The 26,361-nt window shown below is 33.0% G+C and overlaps 1 protein-coding gene across 2 annotated transcripts in view; it reads left to right on the plus strand.

The window, feature by feature from the left end:
• Positions 1-4,503: 4,503 nt before the first annotated feature.
• LOC124539318 (hyaluronidase PH-20-like) overlaps positions 4,504-26,361 on the plus strand; it is a 29,230-nt gene continuing 7,372 nt past the window's right edge. For both annotated transcript variants that reach the window (XM_047116679.1, XM_047116678.1), the window contains exons 1-4: positions 4,504-4,734; positions 17,963-18,312; positions 22,359-22,498; positions 25,357-25,532. In XM_047116679.1, the coding sequence (XP_046972635.1) occupies positions 4,676-4,734; positions 17,963-18,312; positions 22,359-22,498; positions 25,357-25,532 (725 nt within the window). In that variant the 5' untranslated portion in view covers positions 4,504-4,675. The remainder of the gene's footprint in view (positions 4,735-17,962; positions 18,313-22,358; positions 22,499-25,356; positions 25,533-26,361) is intronic.

The following is a 26,361-nucleotide window of genomic DNA, read 5'->3' on the forward strand; positions in this document are numbered from 1 at the left end:
GCACGCGTTCTAACCACTGAGCTATCTCGGCTTTCTTATACTCTAGTTTCTGGGCGTGTCAGAGTGCATCTGTGTTGGCTTACACACTTGATCACGGTGTGGTGAACAACTGAAAGAAGATCTCACTCAGCTCTCGTGAGGAAATCTTTAGTCTATTCCAACCACAAGATAACAAAATGAAAAAAAAACATCATTTTCCATCGATATGACACGTTATCAGCTAAAAACGTCAAGTAATTGTGTTGTATTATAAATTAAGGCATATTATCAAAGGTATATGATATAGCGCAAACTGTAACAGACCTAGCAAATCGTATGGAATACATCCATTTTTTTTCTTTATCTTTATTCTTACTTATATTGCAATAGACTATATTGTACCTTAAAATGTTAGCCATCGTCTATTTAGGCTAATTAAAAAATGTATATTCACATTCAGGCATTAATTATTTTTTTAATTAGCTTTTTTTATGGTATAGGTTGGCAGACGAGCATATGGGCCACCTGATGGTAAGTGGTCACCATCGCCCATAGACATTGACGCTGTAAGAATTATTAACTATTCCTTAGGTACATCGTCAATGTGCCACCAGCCTTGGGAACTAAGATGTTATGTCCCTTGTGCCTGTAGTTACACTGGCTCACTCACCCTTCAGACCGGAACACAACAATACTGAGTACTGTTGTTTGGCGGTAGAATAACTGATGAGTGGGTGGTACCTACCCAGACGGGCTTGCACAAAGCCCTACCACCAAGTAAAGCTATTTCCAATCTTTATTAATATTTATAAACTGTGATTGAACCTGTGCAAAGGCAGGTCGCATAGCATATGCGATCGCATTAAGGCCAACAAACTTGAACTTTACTCCTAGATCGAATTACCCGTACTCGTCAGTACGTAATACGTATCAAATGAACAAACACACAATATTTGTCAATACCTCTGTTTGTATACGTGACTTATTATGATTTGCTGAAACGCTGATGTATCTGAATTTAAAAAAAAAGAAACATTCGTTGCTTACGATTGATGGTTTATTTACGCGTTCAAAAACACCGTTGAATGTTTTTTTTTTTAATCGAAATTTAAAACGAAATACTTTTTTTTAATTTATTGTTTCCATTCAATTGCCTTTCAAAAATGTTCCTTTTTAGTCTAGGAGCTCATCACATTTATTTTTAATTTTTATTTCAAAATTACATTATAAAAAAATATCAACAAATATAATTTCGAAAAATCTACATAGCCGAGGAGAATATTCATTTTTATTGCTACTAATAAAAATAAGTATATCGTTAAATTAAAAAAGTAAGCACAGTACATTTTTTCTTACTCAGTAGATTAACTAATTTTCATATTTGACTTTATGAATTAAATAAAACTAATATTCAATATTATTTTATCAAACGATTAGTATATTACTTTGTATGCTATAAATGAGGAGTTAGTTACAGGAGTTTATACTGTTTACTTACTATTTTTGTTAAGTGAAAGAAATGAATCACTTAATCGCTAATGTACATGCAAACTTCGCGACGTTTCCTAAACGTTACGGGGTCTAATAAGCCCTGTATCGGTATTATGATAGTTTTCGTACGAGGTCTAAAACGCCTGCAGAAATGGAAAACATTAAAAAAAGCCGCAGCGCACTTTATCATATAGATCGATTCTTGAATTATTGGCGATTTATTCGTCGGGTTAACAGCCGGTGAAATCATAATTCAGATCTTTAAAATTTCGTCCATATTAAAAAAAATCGCAAAATTGTGTTGCATTTGATTGATCAATGAGCTGTATTCGTGTGTATGACTAATTAGCGTAATAATTGTAGGGCATGTTTACTCACGGCTTCCGTGTGTGATGCCAAGTCAGATGAATGTAGCCTTGTAGTCTAGAAGACAGCGCCTGATCAATGTTTGTTTTTATTAATACTTCATAACGATAACATTGAAATAAATAATTTTGAATAAAAAATATTTGCAGTTAAACTAATGATGATTTAGTGATTTGCTACTATGTGTAGTGTACAAAATTATAACATCAAAATATATCGTTTCGTCTTATTACAGTTTAAACAAATATTTTAAGAATATACATACTAGTTTAATTATGGTAGTTTTATAGCAGTTCATATTTCATTTATCGTTATTATATTATAGCTTGTTGTAATTAGAAGTTAAGGGAATTAATTATACAGTAATTTATTAATTTTTAGGGGAAACGATTTGTAAATGTAATAGAATGTGATAAACAAAAATCTTATTAGCATAAATCTTCATTTTTGGTAGAAATATTAATTATTTTTCTTACTAATTTATGTGTTAAAAATATTTATTAACTTTATCGAAACTCAGTATCGTAATTAGTTATGATATAAGTAAAGCATCGTGAAAAAAGCTCTAAATCCCTCAAATTCAGATGACATAGGCCTTTGCTTAACATCACTTTATTTAATGTATAGTCAGAGTAAGAAAACCTTCGTCATTTTCAAATTAATTCCTTTATCCAGTCTTAAACTCTTAGAACCTTTTGAATCTAAACATAAATCATTGCGATACAATATGTCATTCTCGATCGGTAAAGCAGATTATCTCCCATACTGAGCACACGAAAATAGACCTTAAGGTGACGAACCTTTTTTTACCCCGACTGTAATTGTGATATTATCATGTAAATGATTTTATAATAAATTCTTTGACAGATAGTTGTTAATTATCACGTGTAAGTGTAATTATTATTATATGTTAATCAAATAAGATATTATAACAAGAGTACTTGAAATATGGTATATTTACTTCATAACCATATTATTAAAACACTTAATATTTTTATTATAAGCGTACAATATGTTCTAAGAACCACGATGTTGCTCTAGTATACTACAATAATTCATATGAAATAACACTGTTTTTTTTTTTTTTAATAAATTTTGTATTTTTGAAATCAATAGACTTCGACACTGTTAGACTGAATTTTAGAACCTTTTTATACTGTTCAGTTTGTTTAATCGCGAGCTATTCTTAATTTGGTCTATTAAAAAATTCAGAGCTCATGTAAAAAATGTTCATAAATAAGCCTATATGTTGATATAAATACAAGATTGTATAAAAAATAAAAAAGCAAGAACTTATTAAATATGTAAAAATTTAACTGATATTACTGACACACTCTTTAATTCTCTCTCAAAAGTGCTTTTATGAGTCTTCTTGAATAAAGAATAGTTTGACTTCCTCGTAGCCGCTGCAGTACACCAACTTCTATATCGTTAAATTGATCGATATTACAATTGATTTATTTGTGTATATGTAGTTGACAGCGTACAATTATAAAATGTATATTATCACGAAAAAAAATTTCACAATACATTTTGAGTAAAGTAACTACAATTACTTTTAAAACGAATCCTTGTTCACAAATTAGATGGCTCAAAATATAGAACATAATTCTCTAAAATATTTTTTCGTTATTGTATTATTGAGAGTATATGCTTACATACTACAACTCCTGATTTTTTGATATAGGAGTATTCAATAGAAATAAGTGATAAGTTATATACCTACTTATAGTTGTTGCACGCGTTTTCACTTATGTTGTGGCAAAAAACACCTATTTTCTTTCTTGGTCAACTCAAATTTGCTTCATATCAGATTTCAACAAATAGACAGACATACAGTGCTACATTTACATTTATAGTATTAGTATAGATTAAATACTAGAATCACTGTAAGTTCTACTATTTTTTACTCGTTATCAATGAATATGTAAAATTCCTATTACACCAATAACAATGACAACAGCAAAATCTTCTCAATTAACACTATCAAGAGTTCCATTCCAACAGCTAATTGTTCTGTTTACACGTAAGAGAATACCTTATAAATATCTTAATTACAGACTACATATAACATTGGTAATATAATAAAAATTATTATGGATTTTGATATCAGAAAATATCAAAATATTATTCCTATAACATTACATTTGTGACATATTATACAGTACAGTACAACATTCATTTTTATTTAAATTTAATTAATATGACGATATTAATGAGTTGCTCTAATAAAATTAAACTTTTGTGTGTTAAGTACCATTCGAGCGATGGTTTATTGAAAACTACAATTGAAGCTACTTCTGTAGTAAGAGTCCAACATAATGAATATTCATTTATTGTTCACTTCATATAGTTTTATACACTTTCTTTGATATATGAAAAACCAATTATTTAAATAAATTTTATTCTGTTTACACAGTTTTAAAAATCAACTTATTTATAACCTAAACTATTATTAAATATTTATTAAAATATGTATACCATTTATATTTCTAGCACACAATGTTTTACAATTCACTACACGCTAATATGTAAAACAGATATACATCAAAATACATTATTATTCAAAACATCGTTCATAACATATTTTCTTATAAATGACAATAATGCACAAGCTCTTCGAGTATGCAATCTATAAAGTATTTAATGGAATGATGTAGTGAACATACCTTAGTCGCGTACGAGCGCGCTTTATGAACGCATCATGTTATGTCAAAAATTGGCGCCAAATTACGTTAATTTAAATCGCGCGAAAAAAATAGTTTTTTTTTTTTTAATTTTTAACTGACAATGGAACTTGTGTTTTAATTTTTTTGTGTTTATGTAATAAGTTTTTACGATGAAGTTTTTATTGTTTTCGATTTTAATATTCTGTGCGGTGAAATGCGATGATGGAAGGTAAGGAAATATTATCATTAACAATATTTCACGTCTTAAACGCTTTTTAAAGTAAATCAATAAAATTAGAGATAAATTAATATACTTTTAATAGTTTCTATATAAAATAAAATTGTACATTTTTATATTCTGGATGACTCATTACAGGACAGGTTAAAAAGACTCAGATGTAATTATATTAGTCTCCCGACATCTGTTTACGATTTAATATTATAAGAGTATTTATATACTATATATATATATATATATATATATATATATATATATATATATATATATATATATATATAATATAGAACACGATTGCAATAATTAACCAATAATTAATAAAAAAATTAAGTTATTGAAATACAATACACACTCTAAGCCGTAAGACCATAGGTTAGCATTATCATGGATTTTTCGAAATTCATCTCTTAAGGGGTTTAAAACAGAAGTAATGAGTTAATGGAAATTCGTCACTCCCCATATTAGAAAGCGCTACTAAGACTTCCATTAATGCCGGCGCTCTGAAACATTATCTCCTTTAAAGGTGAAAAATTAGGATGAAATTTAGCATGGAACCAAAAACATGTACCTACTTTTTTATCAGAAAGACTGATGTATCTGCTCTGAGCAATCCTGTCAATCTTCTTTCATGTAATATGTAGGCGGACGAGCAAATGGGCCATCTGATGGTAACTCTATAAGCTTTAGCGCACTGTAATCTTGGGCTAAAACCTTCTCTCCTTCTAAAAAGGTAACTCATCTAAGCGAGCTAATGTAAACAGATTTCCATAAAATTTTCTTCGACCATCGATTACGACTTGTACCTATTACAAACTTATTAAGCACACAAATATACCCCTATTCTCTGATAATAATACAGGTTCTCATTAATTTTCAAGCCTTTTATATATCGAATAGAAAATATTTGGGTAGCAATAACAGCTGAGTTCAAGGTTAAGATTTGCATCGATCTTGACACCCGATGTTATATTCATAATTACGGAGATGGCGTTACTGGTGCAGGTGAATCTTCACTAGAGATCGCGGGTTCAATAAAGAAAACAATTAAATTGCTTAATTCGTTTTTATAACACATTAGGGAGACCAACAAACATACACATTTAATTCCACCGACGCGCATTGAAACAACGTGGTGTAAGCTATAGAACCCTCTCCATACCATTTTGCCCAGCCGTGGGATATTTATTTTTACTTACTTTGGCTACAATTTAATCAAAGATTAAATATAAGATTATATTTTATATTTTTGTCAATAAACTTATTTATGGTGAACCGAAAAACACTTCGCCTTCGTCTATCTATCTAAAAAAAAAAATCAATAAAATTTATAAAATTAGGTCATGCGTTTTTTTTATTACTTTTACCGGGTATTGTTTATTTAATTATAGGATTGTTGTTATATAAAACGTACATATTGCATTAGAATGTTTTATAGATAGATAATATCACGTTTTTTTTAATCCGAACGACACTATAATGTCTATGAGGCGTTTTAATACGTAAATATTATGATTGTTAATGCGTTTCCTATTTCAATACTAATATTACCTGTTTGTGTAGTCGACAAAGCTGCAGATCACGGGAATCATAGGTTCGAATTGGGTCGAGCCAAGATATGTTATTCGCTATTTCTGTCTAGGAATACTCAGAAGCATCGGAGTTAGGCAGTTGGCAATGTTTAATAGTTAATATTTGATGGAACAAAACTGTTATTAAAAGTTAGTTCTACAATGAGCAAATTGTATAAATATTATTAAAAAGTAGCGAATGTTATTATGTAGAAGATTATACTACTTAATATTGTAAATATTAAAGTATGTATTTTTATTCGCTTCTTTGTTACGCCTCGGATAACACGCTGTCATGGGTACAGCCGCCCTTCAAAATAAATCACCCCTGAAACGTTAAAGATAGGAGTTACTAATCCTTGACTGAAACTGAATTTGAACCCAGGTCATGGGAACCTGCAGCTTTAAAAACTACTGCGCTAACAGGGTAAGTATCAAATAGAGTAATCAAGATCCCGCAGAATCAAATAAATTGAAAACGTTAATTAAACAAACAGCCGTCTATTCGCTTTACTTTTCTCTTATTTTAATTAATCTATATGTTCATAGCCTTGACATCGATACCGGTATTTCCTATTTGTAAATTTACGTGAATACAGGTGCGCTAAAATTCATTCGAAATTTAAATATGCTTGTATTTTTATTTTATCTGTAGAGATTTTCTGTAAATTGAAACACGAAACTGTAGAACACGGGCGTGAAATGTCAGTGGATACACGTTTCAAAATATCGTTAGTCGATCAACATTTTCACGAGTGACTTACGAAGTGAATTTTGACAGATTGACACTGTCAATATACTCATATATTCCCTAAACACGATAAATGTTTGTGACAGTTTTAAAACGACGTACACGCTCCAAATTTTTCAACCTTATTAACCATTTAAAAAGCAAATATTTATTTTGAATATATGTATATATAAGTTAAAAAGTTGTATATAAAAATCGTATTATAATCTGTCGTGTAGTTTACAAGAAGGAAGCGGAGATAAAGACAGACACAAAAATCTCCTTTGTTGTATATTATTTAAAGATATAATTAAAATTTATTTACATAGATATATAGGCAATGACCTTATCCAGCGAAATTAATAAAACCTCACCACAGCGTCAATCCCCATTTGAGGGGTCAATTAGGACTCTATATCCTTACCCAGGACTCAAGCTTCATACCAAATTTCATATAAATAAGTTCACCAGTTAATCTGTGAACAGACACGTTACATTTACATCATAATATTAGTATAGATTTCGTCTAGGCAGGTGAATCCTCTTACGTCATTATTCACCTCAGCTGATACGTCAGTCTTAAATCTATAATTTGACAAAACATTTCCAACATTTAAACTAATGTCACTTCTACAAATAAACTCGTTCATTCACCCTTTGTACAAACACAATGACCTCAAAGCAATCATTGCTCGTAGACCTAGAGACTTGGACGTTGCCCAGAGGAAATTTACATTTAATTTGGACATTCGAACGGAAAAAAAAACTATTTAGTTATATGATGTGGTCGAGTGGTGTGTACACCGGTTTTCATGGGTACGCCGCTCCGAGGTCCCGGGTTCGATTCCCGGCCGAGTCGATGTAGATTACCATTAGTTTTCTACGTTTTCTTGGGTCTGGGTGTTTGTGGTACCTTCGTTACTTCTGATTTTCCAAAACACAAGTGCTTTAGCTACTTACATTGGGATCAGAGTAATGTATGTGATGTCTCATATTTATATTTATTTATTTATTTAGTTATGTACGTACGTACGTAATGATAAAATTCAATGTTTCGACTTTAGTAAATAAAGCGCGCTAAGATTGGATTATATTTTCATTTAAAACCTTATTCTATTACTCGTCGTGTCAGAGCTTTTCCCACAATGCTACTCCAAGGCGGTTTGGTGCATACATGTGGTAGAATTTCCCCTCGATGTTTACGATTACACATATAATTACGCGCACGATATTATTTATAAACTTAAATAAAATAATATATAAAAAAATTAATATTTCGATCAATATTTACGTGTAGGTTATCGGATTAAGCGACGTTTATTACTATATAAATAAAGGTGATGGTTAAAAGTTACATTTGTAAAAATAAAAACATACTTTAATCACAATTAAAAAAAGAAAACCATTAAATCAACAAGAAAAAATAAACTCGTTGAAAAATAAGGTAGTCGTGTAAAATGTACGCTCATTTCAATTAAAACTTGCGTAGTCATCAATGATCATAAAATTAAGATCTGTGCTGCTAACAAATAAATACAAGCACCACACATACCTACGTCCTCCGTGAACGTAGTGTGTGTCCACTTCGTGGTCCTGGGTTCCTGGCAAGTCGATGTACAAAAATTTCATTAGTTTTCTATGTTGTCTTGGGTTTGGGTGCTTGCGGTACCGTCGTTACTTCTGATTTTCCATATCACAAATTCTTTAGCTACTTACATCATCAGAGTAGTGTATGTGATGTTCTTCAATATTAATTTATACTGATTATTATAAATATCTGCATAAAAAGCCTGTGACACATCTGTGGAGAAATTATAATTAAAACTCTCTAAATATAGTCAATAAACATGTTTTAATGTAAAATATGCATTCACTTCCGCTTTCTCCGCGGTTCGGCCTTGCGCCAAATAAACGCATTCGGTGGAGGTCAATGACATGCTCATTGTATAAGTAACGTATGTACAGTCAGACTAAGAAAACCTTCGTCAGTTTTCAAACTCATTCCTTTATCAAGTCTTAAACTCTTAGTACCTTTTGAAAATAAACATCAAATCAACAACAACAACGACAACAGCCTGTAAATTCCCACTGCTGGGCTAAAGGCCTCCTCTTCTTTTAAGGAGAAGGTTCGGAACATATTCCACCAACGCTGTTCCAATGCGGGTTGGAGGAATACACATGTGGCAGAATTTCTATGAAATTTCTCACATGCAGGTTTCCTCACGATGTTTTCCTTCACCGCTGAGCACGAGATGAATTATAAAGACAAATTAAGCACATGAATCAGCGGTGCTTGCCTGGATTTGAACCCGCAATCATCGGTTAAGATGCACGCGTTCTAACCACTGGGCCATCTCTGCTCACTACTGGGCCATCTCTGCTCAAACATCAAATCATTGCGACGCAATATGTCACTCTCGATCGGTAAAGATTATCGCTCATAATGGGCACACGAAAATAGATCTTAAGGTGACGAAGATTTTTTTACCCCGACTGTACCTTTTTACGTAAAAAGATTATTTTTTGTCTGTTCTACTTTCAGACGACAAAGAAAAAACAATTATTAAATTAAATTTATAAAAGCAAATAAAAATAAACTTTACGTTTAATTACTTTGGAAAGTCAACAAACAAAAAAGGAAATATTTGATCTTAAGCTTTCTGAAACAAAGGAATAAGCACTAAATTTTGTAACGAAAATGATGAAGATAAATAATATTAATTCCAGACAAAGTTATACGAGATTATGACATGAAAAGAACCTTAAAAGAGGCTAGATGTTTGACAAGCTGATATTTCGGGTTTCCTCAACCCATGTTAATACTAGTAAGCGTTATAGGCGGTTTTCACTATGTAATTACTAAGACATATACTCGTTTTTAAATGTATATTTAAAAGTATTACAGTTGTACAACATTTTATATTTATCTATATTATAATAATTAATTTTAATTTTAATAAGCTATATATAACGAAAACCAAAAGGGCAAGGACTTAGTATAAAAACAATATATTTACACTATCATTATGGAAATTAATTATTTATATTTCAATATTTTATATTAAAAGTTTACAATTATATAGTATTTTTTTCGATTTCGTAAATGTCATCAGAATCATATTAAATCAGTTTCTGCAAGTCTGTATGTTGAATAAAATGTAAAATATGTAAATACACAAAATGGCATGTTTATTTAAGACGTCAGCAGACGAGCAAATGGGCCACTGGATGTGGTCACTACCGCCCATAGACTTTCGCGCTGTTAGAAAGAAATATGAACCATCTCTTACTTCTTCAATGCGCCACCAACCTTAAAAACTAAGATGCTATGTCCCTTGTGCCTGTAGTTACACTGGCTCACTCACCCTTTAAACCAGAACACAACAATACCAATTATTGCTTCTTGGCGGAAAAATATTTAATAAGTGGGTGGTATCTTCCCAGAAGGGTTTGCACAAAGAAAATATAGCAGTGTTTTATACATTTTGAACCAAGAAAAATTAAAGACCCCTGTACTCTAGTCTAGATCGTCACCGTATAAAATAGTTTAAACCCAGCTATGTGGAATATACAAATATTTTTCTTATCAGATTTGCTTCAACAGCTCTATCGCGTGTTCCCCAGTGACCTACATAACGTTTCCTATTTCTGTGTAAATATTTTTATAACTACGACAACGCTGCATTCATATGTTACTATATTATTATGCATTCTTATGTAACATTATCTAACTGCTTGTATACTAGGCTCCTAGCTGAATCTGCGGTTTTACCCGGACGTATTTCATAAAAATTTTGCCTACAGCACACCAATCGTGTATTTTTAAGAAATATTTTCTACCTCCCACAACCACTCTGTGTAACCTCAGCTTTCGCCAGCCGTTTTTCCAAACTGATACGACTTTGGAACCATCATGAAACCTGCTAGCGCCTCGGTGTTACAGATGTCCATAGGCGGTGGTAATCACTTTCCAGCAGGTGTGAAGGTAGGTCAGGTAACTTGTATTATAGGTTTATTATAAATTCCAAATAGTCGTGAGGAAGCATGCTATTCAACGCACTAAACTAATTAATAAAATAAACTTGGAAAAAAAAACATAAACAAATTTAAAAATCTTCCTATTCATGTGGGTTAATAAAGCAATTTAGATAATATTTGCTTAATAACAACAGCGAAATACATATGATATGAAATTTTACATACGTAGAATTAAGAAACGTACGTATATAAACCTTATACACATATCTTTAAAAGAAAAAAAAATACTCTTGGCAATGTGTGCGTAAATGTTTATATTGATAGACTTTAATTGTGTTTTATTTTTCGTACGACAGTCTATGTTTATGAAGGAGTTTATCAATTCAGATGTTTTTTCTTATTACTCCAGAAGTCATATATGTATCCCACCAAAAACATTAAATGTAAAAAAATTGCCAAGTCTCTCGATGAAGTCTTTCAATCGTAAAAAGATTTGAGATCTCATAGAAGCCAAGTCCTATCCAATTTATTATGTAGTTATAAATCAACATTTAGTAATTGTATCAATAGTTTTCTTTATATTATAATTATAGTGACTTGGCAATTAAACTATTAATTCAATTGGCATGTAATTTCGAACTTAAACTTGTTTTAATGCCTACTATTATGGACCGAAAACCTAAACTCCTAGCTTTGTCCTCGTCGAAGATATAGGGAGGGCGAAACAGCCGCGAATCGCTTCGAGAAAAGATGGTACGGCCGTGCCCGTTTTTCTCGAGACTTGGCCGGGGCACAGCCGTGCCCCCAGATTAGGAAAATTTTTGCTTAGGTTTACCTGAATGACCCAAAGGTTAAGGACGAAGTGACTGAATATCGAATCTCAAAGACTATTCAGCTACAGGTGTATTATAGTGCAAAAGGGTGTTCAGAAACACAGTTCAATCATCATTCAACTCCGGTGAGAAGGCAGGTGTACCAACATTCAAAATTCATTTCTGAGACACAGAAAAATTGCTGTAGCTGTCACTTTAGACTTCTGAAAAGATCTTCATAATGTAAGCCATCGGGATTGAACGCGACCACAAAATTCACCATATGATTACTGCTATTTCAATGATTTTATATTCGTTAACTTAAAGCCTAATAAGTAATATCTCATTTCCGAAGTGCATGGATACTTTGCCGGTTCTTACTGAAAATAACTGGCTTACAAATTTATTGTAATTATACAACGCGCTAACGCACTTCAAAGGTTGCGGAGGTCGGACGATTGTTTAAAATCACTGACCTGTCAAAACTAGTTTAAATATGTAGGCCGATTATTGCACTAGTCGCTACATCACTAGAAAGTACAATACGATTACAATACGCGAGTTACACTAATTCGATGTTAATATGTTGGTAAGTTAGTGCTGTAAATGCCTGTAGTGGTGTATCACACTGCACTGGTATGTGTATTTTTATTAAATAAGTGTTATTGTGATTATGCCGATGGTGTTTCAAATAAATAAATAAATAAATAAATAAGTTTATTTATATAACTTAAATACGAAGCCGAGATGGCCAAGGGTTAGAACGTATACATCTTAACCGATGATTGCGGTTTCAAACTCGGGTAAGCACCCCTGAATTTTCATGTGCTTAATTTGTGTTTATAAATCATCTCGAATTTGGCGGTGGACGAAAACACCGTGAGGAAACCTGCATGTGTCTAATTTCAACGAAATTATGTCAGGTGTGAATCCACTATGCCGCATTTGAATAGCGTGGTGGAATATGCTCCTAACCTTCTCAAAAGAAAAGGAGGCTTTAGCCCAGCAGTGTTAAATTTTGTACAAACAGGCTGTTATTATAAGTTATTCTTAAGAAAGATAGAACAAAAAAGTTTTATTGCTCAGGAATGTTACACGTGCATTAATTTATTAGATTCCTTTTCTATTTTTGTTGTTTTTATATTTTTATACTTTTTTATTTTTGTTGTTTTTCTTTTTTTTTGTTTTAAATTTTTATACTTATATTCTTTTATTATGTACTGTGTTCTTATAAACATTTCTTACTTTCTTTATCCGGCTAATCTGTGGAACGGGAGGAACGATTTTGTTGGTACTTTCACTGGCAGATAACTGATATAATAGTAACTTAGGCTACAATATATTTTTTTTTTTCAAACGCGTACATGATCGCGGGCACAGCTAGTAACAAAGAAATAATTACATTCGTTTTTTAAAACCCACATACTCTACCATACATATGAAATTAATCATTCATTCATTAGTCCATTCATTCGTAATTTAATAACAACTTTTAACGCGCTGAGATCACGACCGCACGACTCCAATAAATCTTAATGTATCTTGTTTAATATTGTTAGTGATCACAAAGAACTCATACCGACCTCTACATATTAACGCAGATTGCATCCGTCTGTCCGTCAAACTTATAATTTCGAGATGATACCAGTGTAGTCTGCTTATCCTATATTATACGAGTCATAATCAGAAGCAGATTTAAATTACGATTAGGGCTCCATATTTTGTTATACTATATCTTTTAATATTTATCTGTAATATTCCAAACATAGTATTTTTGGGTAAGCCTACCTATGACATAAAAACTGTTTTTTATGTTATAGAGACCTGTGACCACTTAATACCATGTGACAGTTTATTAAGTGGTCACAGGTAATTGGTCATCAAAGCCCACAGAAATTGTTGCTGGAAAAAATATTAACCATTCTTAATATCCTAATATCGTCATTATACCACTAATCTTGGGCAACTGATGCTATGTCCCCAGGATTAGTTGAGCTGGCTTAGTCACCATTTGAGCCGGAACACAGCAATACTAAGTATTGCGGTTTAAATGTATTATAACTTTGAACCATATGGTTTGAACTAGAATCAATTTTTTATTCTAATTGCATACCTATTTATGCACTAACAAAAATATTAACTGTCATTTATAACGTTAACACGGCACGACCTTGGGATCTAAAATTTGATGTAATTAATGCCTGTATTTAAACTATGAGCTAGTTACTACTCACTCTTTAAACCGGAACACAAAAATGAGTGTACCTTACTAGACGGTCTTGAGCTAAGTGTTACCATCAAATACTGCATTAGAAATATTTCTTCCTATATATTGAGGAACTTGTTTTGTAGGTATGTAAAATAAATACTAATTTGCAGCGCACAAGCAATGCACTTAATGTTTATTTAATTATATACAGCATGAATTCAAAACCAGTCTAAAGCAAAAAGCATTATCTTCCAGAAAACACTGAAATGTATCAATTTAAAGATAGTTTTTTTTTGCTACTGTTTGGCGGACGAGCATGTAGGCCACTTGATGGTAAGTGGTCACCAGCGCCCATAGACAATGGCGCTGTGAGTAACATTCTTCATTCGATTCCTTTCATCGCTATTTCGCTACCAACCTTGGGAATTAAGATATTATGTCCCTTGTACCTGTAGTGACACTGGCTCGCTCACCCTTCAAACCGGAACACAACAATACCAAGTACTGTCGTTTGATAGTTATGATAAATGTTACGCAGACAGACTCGTCTTAATCCAGGATACAGGATATACAAAATAAGCGACTTTAGAAAAATAGCATTTTTAGGAGGAGCTAAATAAATTACTGCTTGCACTAGGCGTTCATTGTACTTAATATGAGGCTTAATGCAAAATAAATATACAAGAGACCGAAACAAAACGATTAAACTTTACTTTAATCCCTTATGTTGACACTGCAAGAATGACACTTTCTACAGTCTAACTGACAGCTGACGAAATATTTTCATTGTTCGACAAAGTGCACATAATACAATAGTAAATACAAACAATGTATTAAAGCCTTGATAATGAAGATAAATAAAGTGCTGACGTGCTTGATTTAGATTTTGTAATACTGTAAGTTTATGTCCTGTATTGACAATTTAAATTTTATATAATTCTGGTTAAAGCAATTATTTATCTCACCACTCAAAACTCATAATAAGTTCTGTAATATTTCTTTCAGACAATTCTATAGTTATTCTTCATTTGTGTTCAAGCTTTCGTCATTTCAATTCGGTTCAGAAAATCGTAAAAAAGGAACAGTTAGTATCGTATTTATAACATTACTATTTTATTTGTTATTATTATAAGAAATGTTTTCTTTTATTATTTTGTATGTAATGTTATATAATGATATACTCTATTATTTAATACTAGATGAAAATACAAAAACTGTTTATAATTTTTTAATAATTTATTATGGATAAATTTCCTTACGCTGACTTTCGAGTATTCATATAATCAAAAAACTAAATCAAAATATACGTTATTCGAGTAGGCTTTTACAAGCACTTTTGAACCGTCATTTAACAACTGTATTAATTGATGCTACTACCGGTTCGGAGAGTAGATTCTACCGAGAAGAAGCGGCAAGAAACGCAGTAGTTACTCTCTTTCAAATTTTAATAATACAGTCATGTTAGTTAAATAAAATTATAAAACAATAATAATTCCATGCTTTTTTATCGTGTGTATAATATTGTTTTGAATACGCCTTCTTTACCAATGTATTTTTTACAAATGATTTCAATTTATGAGACGGCATACAGTTTCAATGCTCTTGTTTACGATAATCGTTTTTATCAAGTGTTTTGTCTAGGAAAGTTGTTACTGGGTCAATGTGTTTAAATAAAACTTCCGAGCGCATACTATCGTTTGTTCTTATTTAAAAGCTAATATTTTAAAAGTTTGTTAGAGTCGAGATGGCCCAGTGGTTAGAACACGTGCATCTTAACCGATGATTGCGGGTTCAAACCCAAGCTAGCTGAATTTTCATGTGCTTAATTTGTGTTTATAATTCATCTCGTGCTCGGCGGTGAAGGAAAACATCGTGAAGAAACCTGAATGTGTCTAATTTCATAAAAGTTCTGCCACATGTGCATTCTACCAACCCGCATTGGACCAGCCTGCTTCCAAACCTTCTGCTCAAAGGAAGAGGAAGCCTTAACCCAGCAGTGAGAAGTTTACAGGCTGTTGTTGTATTTTAAGAACTTCGCTATCAAAAAACACAACATTACTGCTCTTTTTTCTTTAAGCCAGTGGTTAGAACGCGTGCATCTTAACTGATGATTGCGGGTTCAAACCCAGGCAAGCACCGCTGATTCATGTGCTTAATTTGTCTTTATAATTCATCTCGTGCTCAGCGGTGAAGGAAAACATCGTGAGGAAACCTGCATGTGACAAATTTCATAGAAATTCTGCCACATGTGTATTCCACCAACTCGCATTGGAACAGCGTGGTGGAATATGTTCCAAACCTTCTCCTCAAAGGGAGAGGAGGCCTTTAGCCCAGCAGTGGGAATTTACAGGCTGTTGTTGTTGTTGTTGTTTCTTTAAGCAGTAAATTATCTTCCAATAGGTTTAACGATGGCCAAATGTTTGTGTAGATGGTAACGTCTTACTGATTCTGCATCCTGCGATAAATTTGACCAGGTTTAAACGACCTTACAAATCTTTACAACGTGCAAGTACAGCACCTTGTCTCTTCGAACAAATATTTAAATATGAATAATAATTAATAAAATACTCGAAGTCGTTTGCCCTGAAACAAATGCACGACTGCCACTCAAATAAAACTTATAAAGATTAGATATAAATATAAAATATATTAGATATATTATACTATATTATGCGGAAGAATGAGGAACATATTGTGAAGGTCTTGATTGTGAACGTGGTTGGATGTGGAGGTAGGGGACGACTAAAGAAACGATGGAGGGATTATGTGATAAATTATATGGCTAGAAGAATGTTACTTATGAGATGGCGTCAGATAGGGAAGTATGGAAAAAGATATGCTGCGTCGATCTCAGGTAAATTGGGATAAGGCCATGAGGGTGAGGATGAGATGAAATTGGAAATGGTATATTTCCATAAGAGCGAAATGAATCACCAATCTCTGGCCGAGTAACGAGGATTAAGACAAACATTGGCCGTAGTTGAAGCGAATTTATCGAGTCGCCGTAATCGAGTGATTCGTTCTCGTCCATAATAAAATCATATCATTACGTTAGTTTTATTACATAAAAATGCAATAAAACTTAAATAATCGAAAATCAACCGTGAACTATTACCATAATCGATATTCGATCGGATAAAACACAAATATTCGACCACGGTATACAGAATGATTCTTATAAATCGTTGTTCTAGTAAATCGTTTCGTACACACATACAGAACTATTCCACTTATCACGATACGTCACGTAAGGTCGTTCACCTCAGCTATTAATACAATGTCAAGGCTATTATAAGATTCGTACTGTATCTGCGTCTATTGTAACCGATAAAACATTTTATTTATGAGAATAACAATAAGGAAATTAATAATAATAATAAAGATTTATACATTATGTATTATTATTACAACAATTCAACGTACGAGGTTATCTCGCACATAATCTAATGTACTTATTCTAAATATACCTCGTGACGTGTCTATCGATAGCCTATGTCTAGTGACTAGATTATTAGGGCCTAGGTTCTAACCTCGGGTGAGCCGAATGTTATTTTATTGAGTCGGTGTTTACACCTTTGCGTCTCGAAAAGCTAAGGACAAATGTTATGCTCCTGAATGTTCTACGTTCGTATCAGTTATCGTCCCATCGGTTCACTCTCAAAGTATAATTGAGAGCTAATTGCTATTCTCAATAAAGGCTTTCGAATTGGTACCTTTTAAAAGTAAATATCTTACACGCGCCTTTTTTTTGTATCGTGCTTGTAGTAGTTCTATTGGCCTTTACAGCGTCTGGTGCGTTCGGAGATGCTCCCTGTTTACATTTGATTATATATAGGTGTCGTTGAAACAAACGTTAGCGCGATTCAGAAATATACTTAATTTAATTAAGAAATTTAAATGAAACTTCACATCATTGTTTCAGCAATAACTATTACGTGGTCGAAGTTGTCGAAGATGAAATAAGCAGAGACTTCAGAAAACCGTTCCGCGTCTACTGGAACGTGCCCACAATTCAGTGCAAATCAAAGAAAATACTATTCGATAATTTATACGAAAAATATGGCATCATTCAAAATGATGAGGATAGTTTTAATGGCGAGAAAATAACGATTATGTATGAACCGGGTCTGTTTCCGGCTATATTCAAGAATGAAACCAGCGGGAAGTACCGGTTTAGGAACGGCGGTGTGCCACAGGAAGGGAATTTGGAAGAGCATTTGAAGGCGTTTCGAGCTGATATGGAGGAAATCGTACCAAATCCGGACTTTAGTGGCAAGTATTATTAATATTGTTATTATTTTAGGAGGTTGAATTAAAATTTATTTTATTACTTTTATTATATTATGATAGAGCTGAGATGGCCTCGTGGTTAGAACACGTGCATCTTAACCGATGATTTCGGGTGGTATATTCAGTGGTGCTTGGCTGGGTTTGAACCAGCCAAGCACCACTGAATATTCGTGTGCTTAATTTATGTGTATTATTCATCTCATGCTCGGTTGTGAAGGAAAACATCGTGAGGAAACCTGCATGTGTCTAATTTCCTCGAAATTCTGCCATATGTGCAACCAACCCGCATTGGAATTGAATGAAATTATCTCTTCGCGGTTCCTGGCCTACCACTAAGGGTGCCGCAGAAATTCAGTATAGGGTTACCATGTTCAAATTGGAATCTAAACAAGGGATAAAGAACCCTTGTAAAAGCCTGTAAAATGTATCTAATTCTGAAAAACATTATGCCATACTGAGTATTTTCCACCAGCGTCTAGACCGCGTTTGAGCGGCAGGGTATGTTATAAGTACCCTATGAGTTTTGTATGCCCCTGACGAGGTGGATATAAAATTTGATTATGCTCGGTTAAGTAATTAAAACTTAAAAACAAACTCATAACGTTATATTACATAGAAGTTATTTATCTCGATATGCCTAATACAATCAGTTGGGACAGCTCAATTCCATTAAGTTGAAAACTGTAGGCAAAATTTTCTATTTTTATACGGTATTGAAGAAGCGTTATATGTAATTATTACGAAACGAAGATGTCTTATAAGCATAGCGGTGCGTTAGTCAGACATTCAGGACATTGCAGTTTGAAACAAGGATAAATAAACAAACTGTGATATTATTTATCACCAATAATTACGTCATAGTCCTGTATTGACGTGGACATACAAAATTATACATTAGTATGATTCATTTCGTGTGTTTACGTTAATGTTTAAACCTATTAAAATTGCTTAATAATCATAATTGTCGTCAACTCCAATGTACAGTTAGATAAACGTTGAAAAAGGTGTTTAAATAAACTGGCTACATTCACACTGTACGTTATTTTGGTTTGTAACATTTGCTTTTTAGGATTCCGTACCAAAAAGCTCTTGCTAAAGCCATATCGTCTGCCCGTTAGTACCTTTAGACCTGGCATTAGTTAGTTAGGTTAACAGATCGGTATATATTTATAGATTGCTACAGCTAGTTAGATAAAAAATACCATAAAACAAATTTACGCGGAACTATTACAATCATCCATATAATTGGAGTGTCTGTTTGTAATATTAAAATAAACGATTTTTACGAAATCAATGTACATGTATACACACGGCACATATTATACAAAAATAATATTTCAATATTTTTTTAAATTTTTATCTGTGTTTATCTGTTTGTTCCGGTAAATCTTGGAACAACTAGACCGTTGACGGGACTTTTACTGGCAAATAGGTGATGTAATGAGGAGTAACAAACTATAAAAATACCTTTTTTGTTAAATCCCATGCACAGTCCCGGGAGAAGTCTCGGCACAGCTAGTAAACGAAAATAATAACAAAAAAGTACAAAATAAAGAACAGTAAGGTAGAACGCAAACTCGATTGATACTTGACCGTTTTTATAAACCACGTCCTATGGAATCTTGATTACTTTGGCTTAAATCACTTTTTATGGAAGACAAGTATTAAGAATTTCACTCAGCTACATTAATGTTTTCCAAACAGATGTTATTGTCATGTTATTTTCGAATTATTTTTGGTGTGTTTTTTTATGGTATAGGTTGGCGGACGGGCATATGGCCCACTTGATGGTAAGTGGTCACCACCACCCATAGACAATGACGCTGTAAAAAATATTAACTATGCCTTACATCGTCAATGTGCCACCAACCGTGGGAATTAAGATGTTATATCCCTTGTGCCTGTAGTTACCCTGGCTCACTCACCCTTCAAACCGGGTATATACTGGGTACTGTTACTGTTACTGTTTGGCGGGAGAATAACTGATGAATGGGTGGTAACTAACCAGACGGGCTTGCACAAAGCCCTACCACCAAGTATTACTGGTTTTGTTAATTTAGGACTTCGTAAAAAGATATCCGAATAAGTCAGTGTAACTACAGATTCAAGAAACATCTTAGATATCAAGATTATGATTAGCACAAAGAACACCGTCAATTTGTGTAAATAATGGTGACCGCTTTCCAGGAATTCCATATACCAATCCGCTTATAAGAATGTGGTTTTATGAGTAGCAAAAGCAAATGATGATATAAACAAACACGGTAACATGTTTCTGTCAACGTAAATAAGCTACAAAGTGTAGCTTTAATCAGCGAATCAAACTATTCGAAAAAACAATAATCAAATATTGACACGATGCCTTGTTCTCAGAAACATGCCTCGCAGATCCAAATAATAAAGTTAGTAAATGATTTAATGTATAGCTTTAAACAAACATTAAAATAAAAATCAATATACGGCGGAATTTGAAGACAAAGACAGTACTTTATTAATAAAATTAAGACACGAATGGACATTGCAATCAGTTTCGAAATAAAATATTTAATGATTTAACTTAATGTTATTTGGAGCTCGGGTTTACTGTTGGTCCGTCTGAATAGTACTACTTAGTGTGTGTTCCAGTTGGAAGGGGGAGTAAGCCAGCTTAATTATACCTTGTACATACCAGATAGTGTTTTGACTATTGCAAAGCTTGATACTAGTGTCCCTTTTTTAACAGCTGCTACTTGTCCTTAGCCTGAAACCAATCGTTTCCTCCAGTGTGATTGTGTATATGTTATATTTCTACTCTTGGGAAAAACATTATTTCAAGTTATATTCGGTTTTTTCCAAGAACTTAGTGCTACGTCAGCAACTCTACTATTTTAATGTCCAGGATATTTTCATCCGTCATAACTTGACTTTTTGTAATTTCAGTAGTTCGGGACGGCCAAAATAATGTTATCGTTTTACAATGATGCTCCAATCTCTCTATCTTTTGTAAGAATACCACGCTATCGTCCAATTATTTTCTAATGACCGCTCAATCATATTTAAAATAAGAAATAGTGTTACATGTCAGCATTAAATGCTATGCCATATAAAATAATATTAATTATATTTTTACAAAGTATTGTTTAATTAATTACGATAATAATTATATATAATAAAGTAAATTCAATAGCCCCATCTTTATTCATAATACGCAATAATAATGTGATATAAATTATGGTATATATCAAATGTCATAACACCGTATTGAAGGCTAGGGTTACTCTGTAACATTTTGTAAATCTAGCTTCCCAACTTGCTAACCCTATATCCCTAAACTATCCTCTGAAATATATACGTTAAAATTATTAATGAATATACATACATAAACTTATTTATTTACCAAATTCTTAAAATATTGCAGAATTTGCGCTAGAATTTTAATCGCTATTTTGTGCAACGATTTGCGGAATAATTATATTTAACTGTGCAATTCAAATTTTAAATAAGTTTACTTTTCATATTGATGTTTAATATTGACAATGATCTATAATTAAAATGAGGTAGATTAGCGTTCAGAATTTTACATATGCAAATTTTTATTTGAATGTACCGTCAAGCTGTTTGTTCATAAAAACTATACCTAGACCTACAACTACTATAATAAAATTGGAGTGTCTGTTTGTAATATTAAAATAGTCGCTTTTTACTAAATGCATATTTATATATGCAAGGTGTATATGCAAATACTATTTTCAATTTTTATCTGTATGTCTGTTTGTTTCGACTCCGAATCCGAATCTCGGGAAATTCTGGACCGATTTTGATGGGACTTTCACTGGCATAAAGCTGATGTGATAAGGAGTAACTTAACATTAATTACTTTTTTGTTACATTCCAACAAATTTGAATATGTTCCAAACCCTCTCCTTAATGGGAGAGGAGGCCTTAGCCCAGCATTGGAAAATTTACAGCTGTTACTTTACTTTACAAAGGCGGGTACAGCTAGTATTAAATTAAATGTGTATTAAATTTTTTTTATTTTCCTATTTCAGGAATCGGAATAATAGATTTCGAATCATGGCGCCCCATATTTCGGCAGAACTTCGGTACTCTAGTTCCGTACAAGGATGTTTCCTGTGAGATCGAGAAGAAATTGCATTGGTGGTGGCCCAAGAGTTGGATTAACGCAGAGGTAACATAACAAGTGGTTTGAAAATGGTGGTAGGGCTTTGTGCAAGCCCGTCTGGGTAGGTACCACCCACTCACCAGTTATTCTACCGCCAAATAACAGTACTCAGTATTGTTGTATTCCGGTTTGAAGGGTGAGCCAGTGTAACTACAGGCACAAAGGACATAAAATCTTAGTTCCCATGGTTGGTGGCACATTGACGATGTAAGGAATAGTTAATCTTTCTTACAGCGTCATTGTCTATGGGTGATAGTGACCATTTACCATCAGGTGGCCCATATGCTCGTCCGCCAACCTAAACCATAAAAAAAAATGGTAAAGGTTTGAGGTTTTGCTAGGATCTTGTCTTTCGTGATGAACCTGTGTTACTTCTTAACAACTTCAAAAGAGAAGGAGGTTGGTTGAGGTGAGAAGGATTTTTTATGGCAATAGTTGGTGGAAGGCCTTACTCACGTGGATATACTACAACCAAACATTACTCAGTATATTATGTTCCGATTTAAATAGTGAGTGAGCCAGTATAACTACAGGCACAAGGGACATGACATCTTGGTTCGCAAGAATGATGGCATTGGCTATGTAAGGATTTATCAATATTGCTTACAGTGCCATCTATTAGCGGCGTCAACCACTTATTATCATGCAGCCTATCCACCTACCTATATCATAAAAAAGTAGCCAAAAAAGACCAGTCTTTCTGTCACCAAATAATGACAAATAAGTCACATGTTCTTATACTAGTTTTCGTCCGCGGCTTCTCTCGTGTTTTAGGGTGTTCGTTGTCATAGATCAGGAAGAAAATAGCCTATGTCCTTTTTTAGAGACAGACAGATAGACAGAGTTACTTGCACATTTATAATATTAGTATAGTTATCTTTTATAAGTTCTAGGTCGAAGGCTATAAATTAGATAATTATAGTGACAAGCCACTTGTTCTATACACCTAATAGGATTGTGTTTGTCTATACTCGAATGCGAAATCAATAATTGAAATTAACTCTACTTGCATGTTTGTTACCTTATTATAGCTTAACACTAAACCGGTCCTAATTAATTTTTACATGATAATACTGAGAGTTCAATAGGGCAGGCTTTATGGGACAAAATAAATGATTCAAAAACAATTACGATAATTTAGAATTTTAAGAGATCATTATTCAAGAAAAATTAAAATAATGAGAATAAATGGATACATAAATAAAGTATTACTGTTCGGAATTTTTGTCTTAAATCTATGTAAGACCGACCGTTATGATTAAAATCAGCTAAGGGAGACATCATCATAAATATTGAAAAATCACGATTTCAAACTTCTTGCTAGATCCTACTTAAATAAATTATATTAGTTGATTAGATCTGATTTGTAACCTTATACTTATGGCCTGTTCCAACCACAGAAGGATTAAAGACTAATAAATAGCTTTGAAATTTAATTAACACTTAGATGTACCACGAAGTAATTCGTAGTAGTGTTATGTTTCGGTTTGAAGGGTCAGTAAGCTAATTTAACTACAACATAAGGGACATAGTACATGTAGCATTACCAATTATTTTAGGCAAAGCAAACTTACCGTCAGAAGGCTCAAAATATTTTAGATAGAAATGGTTTTTTGTATGTTGCTGATGTATTTATCGTAGCTGCAAAAGTAAAATAAAAATGTATGTATATAAGTAGTTAAGTAAAATATTGTTGTATAGTAAATAAGGATAGGTTATACGCTTCTGATAAATCAAGAGACATACAATAGAGCTGATCAAATCATGAACAAATCGGTGGTTATATGTATAATCTTAGATATGTTTCTATTTCTAATTCTTCCATCGATTAGACAATATAATCTAATTCATATTTTAAATGTGAAAGTAAATCTGTCGTTTTTTCACGACTAAAGCGCTGAACCATATTTTATAAAATTTGGTATGATGCAAACTTAAACTCCAAAATAGAACATAGGCTTACCTTTTTTGTCTGACACACGAAAACCGACACCCTAAAACAGAAGCGAAGCCCTGGCTACTAGTATTATTTAAAAAAATGGTTCATAGAGCAAGTACATGTCTATAAACGTAGTGTTCTATCCTAGAAGCACAGCCCACATAATTTTAATATCACAGCGTTTCGCAATCTCATTCAAATCTGTGCGTCCTCAATAATGCAATGTTGTAATTAGAGCAACGACGTAACCCATTACCCATCGCTCAATAGGAATTAGTTTATGAGCTTTGAATTACGTTGGTACGAAGGAATGTTTTTGACGAGCCGAGATGGCCCAGTGGTTAGAACGTGTGCATCTTAACTGATCATTATAGATTCAAATTCAGACAAGCACCGCTGAATATTAATTTGCTTTATTTGTGTTTGTAATTCATCTCGTGCTCGGTGGTGAAGGAAGAGTGAAGAAACCTGAATGTGCCTGATTTCATAGAAATACCACCACAGCGTGGTGGAATATGTTCCAAAACATTCTTCTCAATGGGAGACGAGGGTTTAACCCATGCGAAATTTCCAGGCTGTTGATGATGTAGGAATGTTTTTTTGTTACTTGTGTATTCCCCTAAGATTTATATATATTACTAAAATATACTAGTAAAGTTGCCTGTACAAAAGCCGGTGATGATGTCCCTGTAGTAAGAACGAACGCGTACGACGATTTGTAATGAAGGTTTTTAAAAAAGTCTGTCTTCCTCTGGTAAATAATCCAGTATAGAAAATAGTTTGTTGTGTTGCTTAAGGTATAATATATTGCCGTGATCAAGCGTAGCGATTCGATCTGTGATTTCTTCTAAATAATTCAATAAAATCAGTCCACAAAGAATTGCAAATTTAAAATGAATAATAGCATCAAAATTAAAAATTCCAGGCGAAGCAACGCTTCGAAGCGTCTGCCAGGACATTTATGCAGACAACGATATCCATTGCGAAGCAAATGCGCCCTAAAGCGCTTTGGGGATACTACGGGTTCCCACACTGCTTCAACATGGCGGGGCAGAATTCAAAGGAGGATTGTGCTCCGAATGTTTTAGCTGAAAACGATATGTGAGTATATTTTTTTAATTTTTATTTTCTCCTTAAACTTAATATGTCTGTATTTCTCATTATTTCCATTTAGGACAGTACATGATGCTCATGAAAATATTTTGTAAAACGAAATACCTTTTTCTAATTTAATTAATTAGTAAGCTTAGAAGTAAAATGACCCAATAATATCTCACTGAGCTAAGCCTCCTTTACTCACATATTTAAAGACTTACTTCATAAATCTGCTCCAATTTAGGCTTTGGGAAAAAATATAGCTCACATCATTAGTTATGCTCGAACACTCGAACTTCGTTATGGCGAGATGTGTGATGAAAAGAATGTTTCTATACTTTACAAAATATTTCATTATTACTAGTCTTAAGTGTAACTACAGGCACAAGGGACATAACATCTTAGTTCCCAAGGTTGACGATGTAAAGAATAGTTAATATGAAATATTAACTATTGCTATATATTGCTTTATACAGCGTCATTTTCTATGGGTGATGGTGACCACTTAACATCATGTTGCCTTAAATTTTCGCGATTATTACACATTGAAATAAAACTAGTTATAACGGATTTTAATCGCGTATATTAATTATTTTTAACATCCCGACGTTTCGAGCACTTTACAGCGTTCGTGGTCACGGGTAGACTGAATATACGCGATTAAAATCCGTTTAAACTACTTTTATTTCACTTACCATCAGGTGGCCCATATGCGCGTCCGCCAACCTATACCATAAAAAGGCCCCTGATTGGTATCTAATTAAATGTCAAATTACCTCCGGTTCGGAAAGTATATTCTACTCTTAAAAACCCTCCAAATACTCAGTAATTATTC

The sequence above is a fragment of the Vanessa cardui genome, chromosome 22 (genome assembly GCF_905220365.1).
Source record: "Vanessa cardui chromosome 22, ilVanCard2.1, whole genome shotgun sequence".
NCBI classification, from domain to species: domain Eukaryota; kingdom Metazoa; phylum Arthropoda; class Insecta; order Lepidoptera; family Nymphalidae; genus Vanessa; species Vanessa cardui.